This window comes from Pagrus pagrus (genome assembly GCF_965226575.1).
Source record: "Pagrus pagrus genome assembly, chromosome: 4".
Lineage (NCBI taxonomy): Eukaryota > Metazoa > Chordata > Actinopteri > Spariformes > Sparidae > Pagrus > Pagrus pagrus.
This window is the reverse complement of record NC_140188.1, coordinates 6,447,162-6,462,033: the sequence shown is the minus strand read 5'-3', so window position 1 is coordinate 6,462,033 and position 14,872 is coordinate 6,447,162. Positions and strand designations below refer to the sequence as shown.

The 14,872-nt window shown below is 38.9% G+C and overlaps 1 protein-coding gene across 1 annotated transcript; it reads right to left on the bottom strand.

The window, feature by feature from the left end:
- Positions 1-1,198: 1,198 nt before the first annotated feature.
- rcbtb2 (regulator of chromosome condensation (RCC1) and BTB (POZ) domain containing protein 2) lies at positions 1,199-12,780 on the bottom strand. The gene is made up of 12 exons (XM_084351708.1): positions 12,552-12,780; positions 11,034-11,168; positions 9,973-10,123; positions 9,153-9,319; positions 8,904-9,062; positions 7,660-7,767; positions 7,418-7,560; positions 7,032-7,222; positions 6,019-6,145; positions 3,555-3,694; positions 3,327-3,457; positions 1,199-3,215 (listed from the first exon to the last, which is right to left on the bottom strand). The coding sequence occupies exons 2-12, from the start codon at positions 11,157-11,159 to the stop codon at positions 3,075-3,077; spliced, it is 1,584 nt and encodes a 527-aa protein (XP_084207834.1). The 5' UTR covers positions 11,160-11,168; positions 12,552-12,780; the 3' UTR covers positions 1,199-3,074.
- Between the last annotated feature and the right edge of the window lie 2,092 nt (positions 12,781-14,872).

The following is a 14,872-nucleotide window of genomic DNA, read 5'->3' as shown; positions in this document are numbered from 1 at the left end:
TACAACATTAACTTGACTGACAGCCTAAATCAGTATGCTAAACTATTAAATGGCCCCTCGCCCTGACAGAAACCCACTAACAGGGAAATGAATGTGTTTTCTGGCAACCCTTTAAAGCAAAATTAAATGACTTTAAAGGATTACAAAGCAACTAGTTTCATGTTTTGATTCTTCTTTGCATTTAACACTGTTCTGAATAAGTGTTGAACAAGTTGCAGTTTCCCCAACTTTGGCAGCTCAGTCAGAAAACATTACACCAAATAGTCTTCTATGGGCATACATAAATTAACATCATTTGTTTTGGGAGTAACCCTTGACTGGAACAGAGTAACTGAATTATCATCTGTGAGCTGCTGATCTGGCTCTCATCACCATTTGTCCAAACATGCTGCTCTGAAAGGGCTCAGCATATGAAGCTAACAATGTTACGTTTCAGCTGAGAGTGTATGAAAGTAAAATCAACCCACAATTCTCTCAGAGTCTCAAAAACACATACTTTAAACTTCAGAAATTTAGTATTTGCTCCACCACGATTAAAATGGATTACTTTGTAAGGTGTCCCTGTTGTTCTGACTGAGATGTGACACTGTGAAGTTGTACTTCAGGAAACAAACACACATACATGTTGACTAACAGAAGCTTCCTTTTGCTGGATGACTTGTGTGTGTTACATCTCAATGTGCAATCATAAGTCGGACTGGGTTACATCAGACACGTTCAAATCATTGTCTCCACTTCCTTTGTAAATGACACAACACTGGCCTAGACTGATTTACGTATCAAGTATTTCACGTCTTTTAAGTTTCATTTACTTGCATTTCATTCACTGGACAGGGAGGCACAAAATTCCATATCAAATATGTGTTATTTGGGTTATTGTAAAAGAAAATGCACACCCGTATTAGAGCAACTGTAATGTGCAGAAAAGTGACAGTTTGGATAAAACACTTGGTGGCAGAATGAGAAAGGTATGAAAACCTCAACTTGTACTGACTCATTCAGCAGCTTTCGGTGCAGATATCCACAAGTGTGAAAAGGTATTCAAGTGCAACACGACTGAGCTGCTGTTGGTCTCATAGTTTGTGGTTATTGCTTGCAGAAAGCTGTACAATTCCCTCAGTAATTCACACTGTGTATACATGTATGTCAAGGCTGTATACCACAGATCACCAATCAAAGCAATAAAACATACAACAAGTCATGTAGTCATTCATTTTAATACATTTTAGATTATCAAATGTTACCATTAGTGCCACTGTCAGCAGCTTACAGCGTTTTCCATACAAAATGAGAAGACAGGCATTTCAGTAATTATCAAAACTTTCCAAAAAATACAATAATTGGCTTGTTAAAGTAATAGCAGTTTGTTACATTCTACTTAATGTGGAATTAGCTGGTTACTACATTTAAAGACCTTGTGGTCCTATAGACTTGGGCTTTATTCAACACAGTCAGTTGGCAATTACACCAAGCCAGCACTACTTCATTAACGCAAGGTGCTACCAGGGGAGAGATATAAAGAAACACAAAAAAGAGCCAGAAGTGCTGCCATCATGTTAACAATTAAAAAAAAAAACCACAATAATTCAACAAAACTTCTGTAAACATACAAAATTGCAGGAAACACAACAGTAAAATCAGCTGCAACAGGAATCGATATGCATGTCTGTGTCAGACACTGTTTCCAGCAGCTCAGAGTGTAACTCACTGCAGTCTGCTGATGGTGGCCAAAGCAAGTGTCAACAGCAAAACAGTGCGAATGTTAGTCAATACAAACATCAATCGGTGACCATAAGTTTGGATGGCAAAGGTGAAAAACTACAACATAAAGCAGAGTGGCAAAATTTAACGTTAACTTATGCAAGAAAAGTGATATTCTTATCGATCAGATACAAACTATAACTGCACAGAAGAAAAGAGTCAGACGTAAGTTTCTAAAACATAAGAACATTTAGCATTTTTTTCCTCATTTAATACTACATCTCAATCCAGAAAGTTTGAGAATCAAGGCGTCAAAGAAAAGCAGCGGGTCTAACTAAAAACTTTGTATTTCACTCGTAAGGGTGTGGGCTTGTAAGAAGTAGCAGTGCACACTTCAGCAAGCTCTGCATGCACATTGTTTTCCTGTAATTTATGTATTTGGTCTTACATCTACTTGTATGGAAAGTGATAGTCTGCCTTGTAAGGTGGACAATGGTTATGTGCGTAACAGCTCATGTTGGATGAAAGGATCTCTCTCAGGACTTTTCATGTTCATGTCCAGTATATAATCAGATAATGTTGTTGATTTTTTCTTTTTAGACTGAACTTTTTGTTTTCAGGTATTTAAAAAATATTTTTAGTTTCAGTTGCAGTTAGGTAGTTCTAGGCAACAAAACTAAATGGTGAGGTTATGAAAAGACCATGGTTTGGATTAAGATAATAAGTCAACATTCCCTTTTTCACACAGGACACGAACAATTAAAAATATCATCTTCATTTAAAGTTTTAAGTGACAAGACACCTGATGCGAGCCAAGAACATGCGCAACAGGCACTCGACACTCTGTGTGAAGCAGGAAGTTAGGTGCTGGCCCCGGGTGAAATACCAAGTTCTTAGTGAGTCACCGCAAAGCAGCACGTTGTGAAGGGTCTATTCATAGCTGATTTGTTTTTTGCTGATTGCGTCCTCTCACAAATGATCAGACATAATGTACTACTTTGTTTAGCTAACTAATAAAGGGCAGTGTGATAAAAAAAACTGTGGAAAGCCCTAAACCTCATACGTCTGCTGACGAGCTTAAACAAACAAATCAGAGACCAAATTAGCCAAGTATACTGCCAGTAACACGAAGATGACCACTGAGGCACATCTTTCTATTCACAGTCTGCTTGTGACTGACCCAATATTTACGCCTCACGGGACCACTGTGTTTGCATGAGTTAGAGGGTGAAACCTTAAACTGTTTGCCTCTCCAGTGTTAACATCCCCAGCGACAAGGCTTTGAAGTGCTGATCAGCTCAGTGTTTACTTTGGTATAGGGTCGACTCTCAGGACCCCATCGTGTTGAATCCATCACTACAGGGGCGCTCTAGTCAGTTTTTGAAGGCCCCGTAGCGGCTGGCTTTACTAATGAAGTTCTTGAGCAGGTCGTGGTCCATGTCTGCAAAGGCCTGGGTCTGCGTGACAGCCGTGAGGTGGTTGACGCAAAACTTGAAGCAGAACTCCTCCAGGTCCTAAAAATGAAGAGGGCTGTCTGGTCAGTGCTGAGGAGTACAACTGACTAGCTACTGAAAGGGTCCCCACCACCATGGTGCCCGACTGTGTGTCAGGGGTTATAAGCTTACCCGCGCCTCATACTTGACAGCAGCAGAGAGCAAAGTGATGGCGTTCTCCTCAGAGATGCCTCTCTTGATTGTTTCCTGGCACAACCTCTTCAGCCTCGTCTCTCTGTAGAACGTAGCCAAGTCTAACAGTCCTGAACACACAAGAACAAAACACAGATGAGTGTGTTTATGACTTCTGCACCCGCTTGTGTCAACATGTACTCTCAGTGTGTAAAAGGACTGGCTTACCAATAGCATCCTCTGGTGGCAGGTTAATAGTGTCTGTGTAGAGGTACTCCAGAAAGGCTCTGTACACCAGGTATGAGAACTGGTGAATTTCTATGGTGTCCTCATCTGTTTCATTCAGCAGTGCCCGAAAATGCTCACACCTGGAGAGGAAAGAAAAGGAGCATAGTATTGGTGTGACATGGTTAAAGACACCTCGCCAGTGAATTTGGATGTGTTATAACCTACTTTCCAAGAAATCCAAACATGGTTTATAATTAATTTAGTGTCAGAGTTTTATTATCACTGTGAGGTAACGCAGTGCAGTCTGCACTTCCAGGAAAATTATATTACCACCCAGTAAAAATTGAATTTGCAAAAAAAAATAATGAGACTTCATGTTCACTGTGATCGATCACACAGCTCGAGCAAGTTTCAAAAGCCCGGTAACTAATTTTCATACTGGATGGAAATCAATGGAAACAGTGACTGCCCATAAAGAAGGAACAACATCTGCAACAATATGAAACACTACAGCAAATTATTTATAGGCATCAGTAAATGTAATATTTTTAAATATATTTTCTAACCAATGTCAGATTTTTTGATGAATATATCATTTTCCTCATTCAAGCACTGCAGGTAAGTGTAAAGGTAAGTAGTATATGTGTCGTCCTGTTCAGAAGAAGGTTTTATGTAGGAATATGGTTCCTAGAGTGAGTTAAGTTCATCTACATTTTGCCAACAGGCTAATATTAGATTCAGTGGTAGGTAGATTTGTAATATTGCAAACATGGACTCAGACACAAGAGTTTGACTAATTTTAACAAAAATAAATTAATAAACATGTTTGTGACAATCAAGACCTCACAAATCACTAATTTAAGATTATTAAATGACTTTGAAGTCCTAATACCTTTAGGACATTCTAAGACTTTTTAAAAACCTGCAGATATATATCATATATCATTCGGTAGTGATATGAAGTATTAAGTGCTAATCACTTTTGATTAGAAGTCAAGGAGCTAAAATACACTGAGAATGATTTCTTCAATTCTATTCCGTTACATACAGCGTAAAATAAGTATGTTAGTATTATTATTTTTTTACAGCTGTGTTTGTAATCAATACTGTTCACTAAATATTTAATAGTGATGTAAATCATGTTTTCTTTCCCGTACGCTTTCCCATATCTGAATCCCACAACTACAGAAGACTCTAACCCTTAACAAATACACTGAAACTGTTTCTGTTGTATTGCATCAAAGTAAAAATGAAACATATTCATATATTCTTGTGATCTAACTTAAGATTCAGTGTTAATGCCATAATACACTTCCTGGGGCAATGTCACTCTACACCCCACAGTATTTTTCCATGTTTGTTCCTTATGGCCCTCTGCATTTTAAATACTGATTACCATTTTTCTTCAAATTACCCAAACTGCTGGCTCAAAACACTGCCCCCCTATCATTTCTTCCAAGTTCATCTCAGACGTATCATTTGCATGTGATTTTGCCAAAGCAGGCGTTTTGCACTGCTGCATATTCGTGTGAGCATGTGCACCAAGGTTGATGTCGCAGACAGCCTGGCTCCTTCCTACTGACAGTGTAAAAGAGCAAGGGACTGGAATGCAGATACTTTGAATCCAAGTGTGGTTATAAAAAGAAAAGCGGAAAACAATAGGTCTGCCTTTGCTTCCTCATGACATTAACAGGAAAGACGAGGAAACGCTGGTTAACAGATGGAGTTTAAATATAGGCAGCACAGCATTCAAAAGTTATATGTTAAATTCATTATCACAGAATGATGGCTCAGTGTGTTTGCTGTCATGACAGCAGCACAATTAGCAAAATTATGTTTGTCTTGATGTTATGTTTCTATAATTAACAAACAATTCTGCAACATCAAAGTTTGTTTCTGTTCCCCTAAAAAACCCAGTGCGGTCTAACAAGCGCCTTCATGGCTCATGACCAAGTACAACCTAAATACACTCATGTGACCGAAATGAAAGTCAGGATGGAGAAGTAGGCTGCTTCGGTGAGGAAGAAAAGAAAAGCATCTTTGAAAAACAGAATCAAGTAAAGAAGATTAGACTACAGTGGCTCCACAACAGAGAGAGAAACCTGGAGACACTGTTTCAGTTCCTATTTAAGGATCATCATGTGCACACAAAAGGAATTCTTAATTTGGTTTGTGTAAATAAGAGCCCACATACTCTGCACCTCATCAGACATACACCAGCCGCTCAAAGTGACGTGATTGTTTGGGAACTCTGTTGTTTTGGTTAGTTTTCCTACGCTCCCATTTCATTTTCAAGAAGTCTATTTTACACTAAAATATTTCTTTAAAAGCAAAAAGTAAATATGAAGTTGCAAAACTAAAGGTGTCAAGTAAATCATCACATTATTCAACTAAACATTTGTGATTTTTTCCAGGCACTAGTTCACATTTTTACTTTGGACTTTGAGCTACCATGTCCCTGTACCTGATTTTCAGCAGAGCTTTGTGAACATGGATACACTTCCCATCGACCAAGAACTTCAGGTCTGAGATCTCTGGGCTGTCAAACTCCTTCTTCAAGGACTGGGCAACGGTTAAGTAGTCGTCGCCATCTGGCAAAAATAAAGAAAAATAAATTGTGTTTGTAGAAAAGAAGGAATAAACATGATGCTGATGATACTGCATGATTCCTTGAAACTGGATAAATTATATGTTAATCCTATTTTACAGTCCTGTAACAACTGCCATATTTCACTGTAAATATGTAGCAACACTTATGTCCGGGGTATGCCAATACATTCGTTTATTAAAATCCCCAAATTACAATTTAAATTAATGCCTTTTGACACTGCAGATTTGACTCTCTATTACACATTGTAAGAAGAAAAAATCTAGGGGATTGCAAGTTTAATTGTAGTCAATATTTGTTCCTCTGACACCACAGGTAAACAGGCAACAGACTGATTGCGATTATAAGGGCACTGATAATTTCAGTGGCTTGATAGTTGAACAGATATTCCCTGACCAATTATATAAAATCTAGGGAACTACATAGGGCCTGGTACCTCTGCCATAATGCTGCAAGGATTTTCTTGACTGTTCTGCTGGCCTTTTGTACTTTTTTCTTTCTCCTTTGGATTCAATAATGTATCCATCTTCTACTTATTGCAAAAGTAAAAACTAATAAATAAAGTATATTGTTAAAAAATACATTTAAACAGATTTTTCAGAATGATGTCATTATACTCAAAACGGAGCATACAAAAGATGATGGTTTTACGAGGACAGGAAAGAGAGTTTCCTGTTTATTTCTTAGACCATTTCCAGGTATTTGTACCTATGACACTCGTTGTACACTATATTTCTACTTCATTATGTATGATTAGTCCCGAGTATAGGCTAAATGGGATGTCAAATGGTTCACAAAAGACTGCGCCTGAAATCTAGGAAATCTCCTCTACAGTTTTAGAAATCTTTCAGTTCCTAGAACCCTCTTACCTACTGACAGGAGGTGCCACGTGACTGCTGGTGTAGCGAAGCAAGCAAACACATCATCCGTGCTGCTGAAATGGGTGAGGTAGGGGCTGGCAACAGCCTGACCTCGACACTGACCCCACATCAGAACCTGCCCACTCTGGGTCTTGGCTGCTGACGTGTGGCTGGTGTGACATGCAGCCACCTCCACCATCCTGGTGACGAAAACAGAACCTCAGAGACGACTAATATAAAGCCTTCTTATGCAGACTGTATGTTGAAATATGTCTAATGTGGTAACATTCTACCACAGATCTCTCAGGATCTTGTCATGTGGCCCTCAGTGACTTGTTGTGGTGGCAGAGAGGGTTCACTGCTAATTGTTGCCAGCGTTAAAACAAAGTACCAACCTCTCCTTGTCTGTGTTTATTAGAGTGGGGAGAGCTTGGTTACTCTTATTGCCTGTTCCCAACTGCCCGTATGAGTTGGCTCCCCAGGCGTAAACAAACCCCTCATCTGTAAGTGCCAATGTATGTGCGTATCCACAGGCCACCTGCATATGGAAGGAAGAGTATAATCAAGCTGAACGTGTTAACTCAAAAAAGAATCAAATGCAGAGCATTATGACATTCATCTCATTCTAGGCTCTTACCTGGACGATGTTGACACCTTGGAGAGCAGCAATCCTGCAAGGCGTCTGCTGATTTCCATTGTTGCCCAAACCAAGCTGTCCATTGCAATTGTAGCCCCAGCCATAGATCTATAAACAGGGGACAAATTCAGATGATGCTCACGCTATATCAAGGCAGTAGTGAGAGATACTTTTCTGTATCTTTAGGCCGAATTGTTTTCAGTTCTACTAGCTTTTGTCAGCATATATTTTAAATTGGCAGTTCACCACAAAATCAAAAATACATATTTTTCCTCTAGCTGTAGTGCTATTTATCAATCTAGCTTGTTTTGGTGTGAGTTGCAGATTTTTGCAGATATTGGCTGTAAAGATGTCCGTCTTCTCTTGAATATAATGGAACTAGATGGCACTTGGCTTGTGGTGCTCAAAGTGCCAAAAAATACATCTGAGAAACTCAACAGCAATGACCCTGTTATGAGCGGCTTCAGGACCTATTTTCTTTCTACTGAACTACATCCCCCGGCTGTTTCATGGCGCAGAAGGAAACATGCATCTACTCATTGTCAAATGACTTACTAACGATACAGCTCAGCCGAGACGGATGGCAGTAATATTTACATCCTGCACTGTCACGAGCATGGGGCTCTAATCCATGACTAGATGCACATTTCCTTCTGCACTATTGAGATGATTAGCAAGTGTAGTTCAGTAGACAGAAAATAGTTCTTACATGAAACTGCTTACAACAAGGTCTGCTGATTTTCTTGAGTAACCGGGTCATGATTTCTGGAAATGTATTTTTGGCACTTTTAGTGCCCAACCAAGTGACAACTTCCACTACATTAAAGAGAAGGTAGACATCTCTACAACTGATATCCTCAAAACTCGGCAACTCACACATAACAATCTAGATGGATAAAGCACTAGAGGTAAAAGAGAAATATGAATTTTTGATTTTAGGGTGAAATGTCCCTTTCAACACTGTAAAATATCAGACAAAGCAGCAGCTCGTTAGCATTTTTTATCCTTCACCGTCTTTACATGGTTATATGTATATTCTGAGATATCGCTTTTGAATAGATGGGTACATTCATATGGTGGTAAAAATGAGTATGAAATGATCTGCACCTTCTGAAAAAAAAAAAGGGTAAAATTAAAAATGATTAGCTATGCCCCTAATGTACAAACCGCCCAAAAGTTGGCCTACTGAGAGCACTGATTCACTTGCTGGTGTTAAACATTAGCAGATTGTTGTGACCCATTACCTCTCCATTGTCCAGTACAGCCATAGAGCAGAGCTGACCACAGGCTATGTTAACCACCACTTTGTTCTGCAGGCAGCTGCTGACCCGGCGTGGGGTTGGCTGGTTGGCAGTAGACCCTGACCCTACTTGGCCTGAGTTGTTGTAACCCCATGCGTACACCTGAACACAGACATCATGTTCAACGTCCAAATAAATACAGAGATTAAGCAGACAGAAACTTAAGAAAGGACACAACTGATGATAGGTTACCTCTCCATCAGTTGTGAGGGCAATAGTGTGGTGGGAGCCACAGGCCACTTCTGTCACTCTCTTGCTAAGGAGGTTAGTAGACACGAGGGCAGGGGTCAATCCGTGGTTGGTAGTCCCATTGCCCAGCTGGCTGTAGCCATTGTGGCCCCAAGCAAAAACCTCTCCGTCTACACAGCAGCAGGCAAACTTTCATTCAGGTTGTCTCAGTGGTTAATGTTTTATTAGTAGATAAGAAAGAGTTGACATCACATGATTTACAGCAGGTAAAGGGAACGTTCCATGTTTTAAATGTGAGTAGGAGAACAATCTAAACCTAAAATTAAAACTTGCTATCACTATAAAATATAGTCAGCGAGCAGTATGAAGGAATATTACAAAGTTTTTGTGTAGTTTTAGGGACCTTTTCGTCTCGGACACCATTGACGCCAGTTATATGGATTATTGCTGCAGGAGGGTACCCCCGCGGGTCTCCAGCTGCACTTTGAGGAATAAGAAACTACACCGGACTTCTCATCAGCATGAGGGTGAGTCGATAATGACTGAAGGCTAAAAGCCTTATTAACGCACATAACTTTTAGTTTGTTAAGATCATACTTATATGAAGTTATTAGACTAAAATAAATTCTTTTTTATTTTTTGGACTGTTTTATTTTTGATTAGGTGATTTTTGATAGTGTGTTGGCATGAATGACACAGCATCATTATAAAACCAGATTGTAGACATTTGCATGTATCATGCTGTTGTTTGTGATGTCATCCATATGTCTCCTGAGGACATTTTCCCTTTAGTGAAAAATCTAAGTTTTCATAACAGGTTTACCTGCAGTAGCGATAACCACATGTGGTCCTGTTCCATAGCTTAGGGACACAATCTTCTTTCCACACAAGACATCAATCCGGCGCGGCTCAATCGTGCTTTGAAGGTCTCCGAGCCCTAAACAGCCGCTGCAGTTGGTGCCCAGAGCAAAGACCTGTGAAGACCAAACATCACTGATGAAATGGGACTGGTATTAATAAATAATACATAAATGCCACATTAAAATGCTCATGATAAATACCGGCACCCCAGTAAACATCAACTATCTGGTGAGACGACATATAGGGAGGAGAATACATAATATTAACAATTTGTTTGCCGGATTTTAATTATAATTTGATGTAATGGAAGTGTCAGAGCTGTAAAATATATGTTAATAAATTCTTTTTGTATTATATTCCATTTCCCCAATAACCCCTAAAGATATTTTCATTATTGTTCATCTGTGTGTTGTTTTTTGACTAATTATTGTCTATCAAGTCTGTAAAATAAAAAAAGGAAAAATGTTCCTCACATCTTCCCAGTGCCAATAAGGTTTTGACGTAATTCTGTGTCAGCTGTCTGAGTAATTAAATGACTAATTATCACTTTTCACACCCAAATAAAACTTCTCCTGCAACCAGAATGTAAACAGAATGTTCGGGAGCTGTAAAGTTATATTCACTAAAGAAACAACTATGCACACAGGCAAGATGGAGAGTAATGTAGCCTGCCATTTAAAGGAAATATTTTTTTAAACACCACAAATGACTGCTTCAAAATATAAACTGTTTGGGCCACAGGGACAAACACATGAGCAAAGGAGGCCAGATGAAGCATGCTCTACACCTTTCAACAGGATAAAAATGGAGCTTGCTCGGGTATTAGCTAAAGATAGCCTCATTCTATCTACTTATCCCCTCGCCTGGAACTGCACTCTACATCCACCAGACAGTGAGAGGCCTGTAGCATTTTGATATCCACTTCCAAAAGCAAGATAATCATACCAATATTATAAAAGGAGAGTCTATCAAGTCTTGCAACACATTTTGATGTAAACAAAAGGATTAAAGGCTAAGGGTTACCTCATCATTAACTGTGACATAGAGGGCTTCATTTGCAGCACTGCCAAAGACACAAGCCTGCCGGATAAGCCGCAGTTCCTCTGGAGGAAGGAGTGCAAACACTGGCCACTTCCCCACGTCCAGCATACTACTCAGCTGTGAAATGAGGACAAAACACAAACAGCTGTGAATATGAGTCATACAGAGATTATGATTTAAACAAACATTGTTTGCAAAATGTGGAAATGTGGGAGAAGGCTTTAATGGAAAGATACGAATCAAAAAGGCTTTTTCTGACGTGTATGTTCCCTTATCGTACTTTGAATATTCTTCAAAAGAAATATATTCATAAAGTAAAACGCTGAGTCACAGTCAAGCAGGAAGATGGTTGTAATGTTGTAAGTTGTAATGTTAGCAGGAACGTTGTCATTGCTGCTCGGGTAAATAATGATTGATCGCAAAGTACTGTTACTGTGTACTGTTATTAAAAAATGGAAAATGGAGAAAAAAAAAAAAAAAAAAAACAGGCCAAAAGAAGGAAAAAGTTGACTGTCTAATGAGTAAGTGAGAAAGTGCATTGTCCAGTGTGTAGCAGCAAATACATATAGTACAAACTGAAGCTAGATTACCCAGAAGGCTTTGCATGTCTCCAAATTGCCCAGTACAGACAGCAACTGGGCACAGTTTTGTAAAGAGATTAAAACTGTATACATGTCGCCTGAGGTAAACCCATTAAGTGTGTTGTTTACCTGCAGAATGAGTGCGGTCCAGGTTATGTCACCTCCTCATGTGTCTTGACTCTATTAATCCTGATACAATATTTCAAGCACAATAGCCAAACCACCGAGTCACGGAAATACTTTTCCTTTTAACTTACATCATCACGTTCTCAGAGGGGTGATACCAGTCCACATAAATGATCTGAAATGAGTTGCCTGGGCCTCTGTATTTAATGGAGATTAAATATCAGCTGAGTTTTTCAGATCAATATATATGCTAATAAAACCTACTTGTCTCCTCGTGTAAATCTGCCTTCTTCCAAACGCATAATAGACTAAGTAGAAGATATATAAAAGGAATAACGCATTTAATATGGCTGACATTATGTAGCAGTTCTCAGCTGAAATGGCCTGTTTTATTAATGTTTCATAAGTTACTGTAATATCTGGAAAGACTAGCCTACCCCTATGTCCTCTCAGTGAGCAATAACATGAAGTTGCACTTACTTTGCACCCGGTTTCTGGACACCAGCCCACCCTAACTGTACACCGCCTTAAGGACATGTCCAACACTTCAACTCAACAAATGCCAAAGATAATACGAATAAACAGTGCAAAAGAAAAACAGTTACACTGCGTTGTAACGGCAGACTTAAAGCCTGGGTTTACAAGCTAGCAACGCCAGATTTGCTAATGTAGAATCTAGCAGCTTCACTATCAAACTATACGACAAGAAACTGCATTAGCAAGCTAATGGTCATGAAGTTAAGAAGTGTTGTTGTTGCTGGGACTCACTGCTGGTTCAAACTGTTGACGTTACCTTGCTGTTGTTCTAGCTAGTGTGTCGTCCGCGATGTCGTTTTCTTATCAATGAATAGCGAGACATGTCAATGTCAGCCAACATATTTGGCGAATTAAGCCGCCGATGAATTCATCTTTGAAGTCTGGTACTGGTTTAGCTTCACATCGGTGGCTGTGGTTGCACCTTGTTGTAGTTAGCTTAGATCGCTAAACTGCCAACGGAGGAAAACACACCACCAGCACCGTACTTCCTGTAGTGATATGGTGCGTTCACAGAGTGTCGGAGCTGGGCCTTCTAATGGTATTATTGGCAAATAAAAAAAAATATATATCAAAGGCTTTCCCAGCAAGAGTAATTACTATTACTATTACTATTACTTTAACTAGCTCTTACTAATAGACATTGTGTTTTTGAAGCAGTTGTCTGCATTAACATAGCGCTACACAGATAAATAAGGAATTTCCATTAGATTTTTTTCATTATAAAACAATCCAATAACATATCATTGTTTATTGTGATTATAAAACATGGGTGTAAAGAGGATATACAATTCATTAAACAAAAACATAGAATAACAGAATTACAATTAAGTGACACTGATCAGCATTTCCATTTGTAAAGTCACATTACTGATTGCCTGGTTGAATAGAAAGAAAGTATATGAGTTGATTTGTATATACTTGTATTGATTCTAGCATTGTGACACCTTAAATGTTAGATAACATTACTTGTATAAAATCTTAACAATAAACATCATGTAAAATATTGTCAACATTGTAAAACACACACACACACACACACACACACACACACACGCACACTTACTAATATGCTTTGTTTATGTATCCTCCGATGCATTAGATGTAGGTGGTTACCATAATTACAATTTCTTTTAAATTTGGATTTAAACACCAAAAAATAAATAAATAGTATTTTCCCTCATATCCATCCTCTACTGCTTTCCAAAGTCACTTTGTTTTACACCGCTAAATACTGTAAAACACTTCTGCATAATGATCGATTATAAGAAACTTCAAACACCTGAGAGTGAATTTTCTCTTCAGGTTCCTTGATATTTAACACTTACGTGGGCTGTTCGTTTTATTCCTCTATGCACTCTTTACAGAAAACTGCAGACAAAAACAGCAAAAGAAATGATATGAAGGAGAATAAGACACATGTTGAAACACATTGTCTCTAGGCTCAAGGGGTCATCAGGAAATTAAGCTTAGTACTCTTATCATCAGTACATCTTATGTCGACTTTCATGACTTGTTTGTCAGAAACAGCACAGTGCGCCTTCATTAAGTCCAGCAGGTGGAGCCATGGGTATCCTAGACTTGGTGCAGTCATTGCATGACACATTGCACCTGTTTGTGCCAAAGCTTTACAGATCCTCATTTGACATGCTCATATTTTATATGAAGATTAAAATCACATATGTTTCAGAAGTATAACGCATGCCTTAATATAGACTGTGAGGTCATTCATTTTCAAATATATAGGCAACTTGGGATGAACAAATGGCAGCTCAATATATTGTAGACTTATTAGAAGTAGGTTTCTTGGGCAAAGTAAAAGCATCTAATTAAAATATGAAATATGTAATGTTACTCATTTCAATTCTCTCCCTTCACCCAAAGCCACCAACATACAAATTGTAAGCATATGGAGTATTTTTGACAAAAGGCTGTGTTTTTAAAATGGTTCTGTTAATCACACACAACAAAGACATGCTGTAGTGAATTTGTGTGTTGTTGTTGTTGTTGTTGTTGTGGATCTACTGTGTTGTGACTGATGGATTGTCTGTGATGTTGCCTGTCCAACCTCAATACTAAAGTTCCTGATCACTCTCTAATAATGAGGTAGGCCATAGACACTAACCACCATACCATGTGCAAACACGCTTTCTACCATTCATAACATCACGTCACACAGAAGATACATTAGAATTTCATTAGTCATAGATAGATAGGCCTAAATATAGTTTCCGTGCAGGAAATACATGAATGAACAATTTCAGTCGTACCCTTTAAAGGCCATATGACACTGTTAAGGTGGACCGGAAATGTCCAAAAAGAGGCCGGTCACGGCTCAGCGTTGTCCGAGGTATCTGTGACTTGGCAGAGCAAGACTGAGCCTGGCAAGGTCTCATACACGTGAAACAACTGTTGAGTGCTCGTTTCATCACATACGCACGATTCTCTGCGACTGACTTGAGGGACAAACCGATCACAGACACGTCAACCTTAAGGTCTTCCTTAAAATAATGAAAATGTAGGTAGACACATAAAATTCAATGTAGCTGCTCTTGACACGGGGCACGTCAACGATACTCC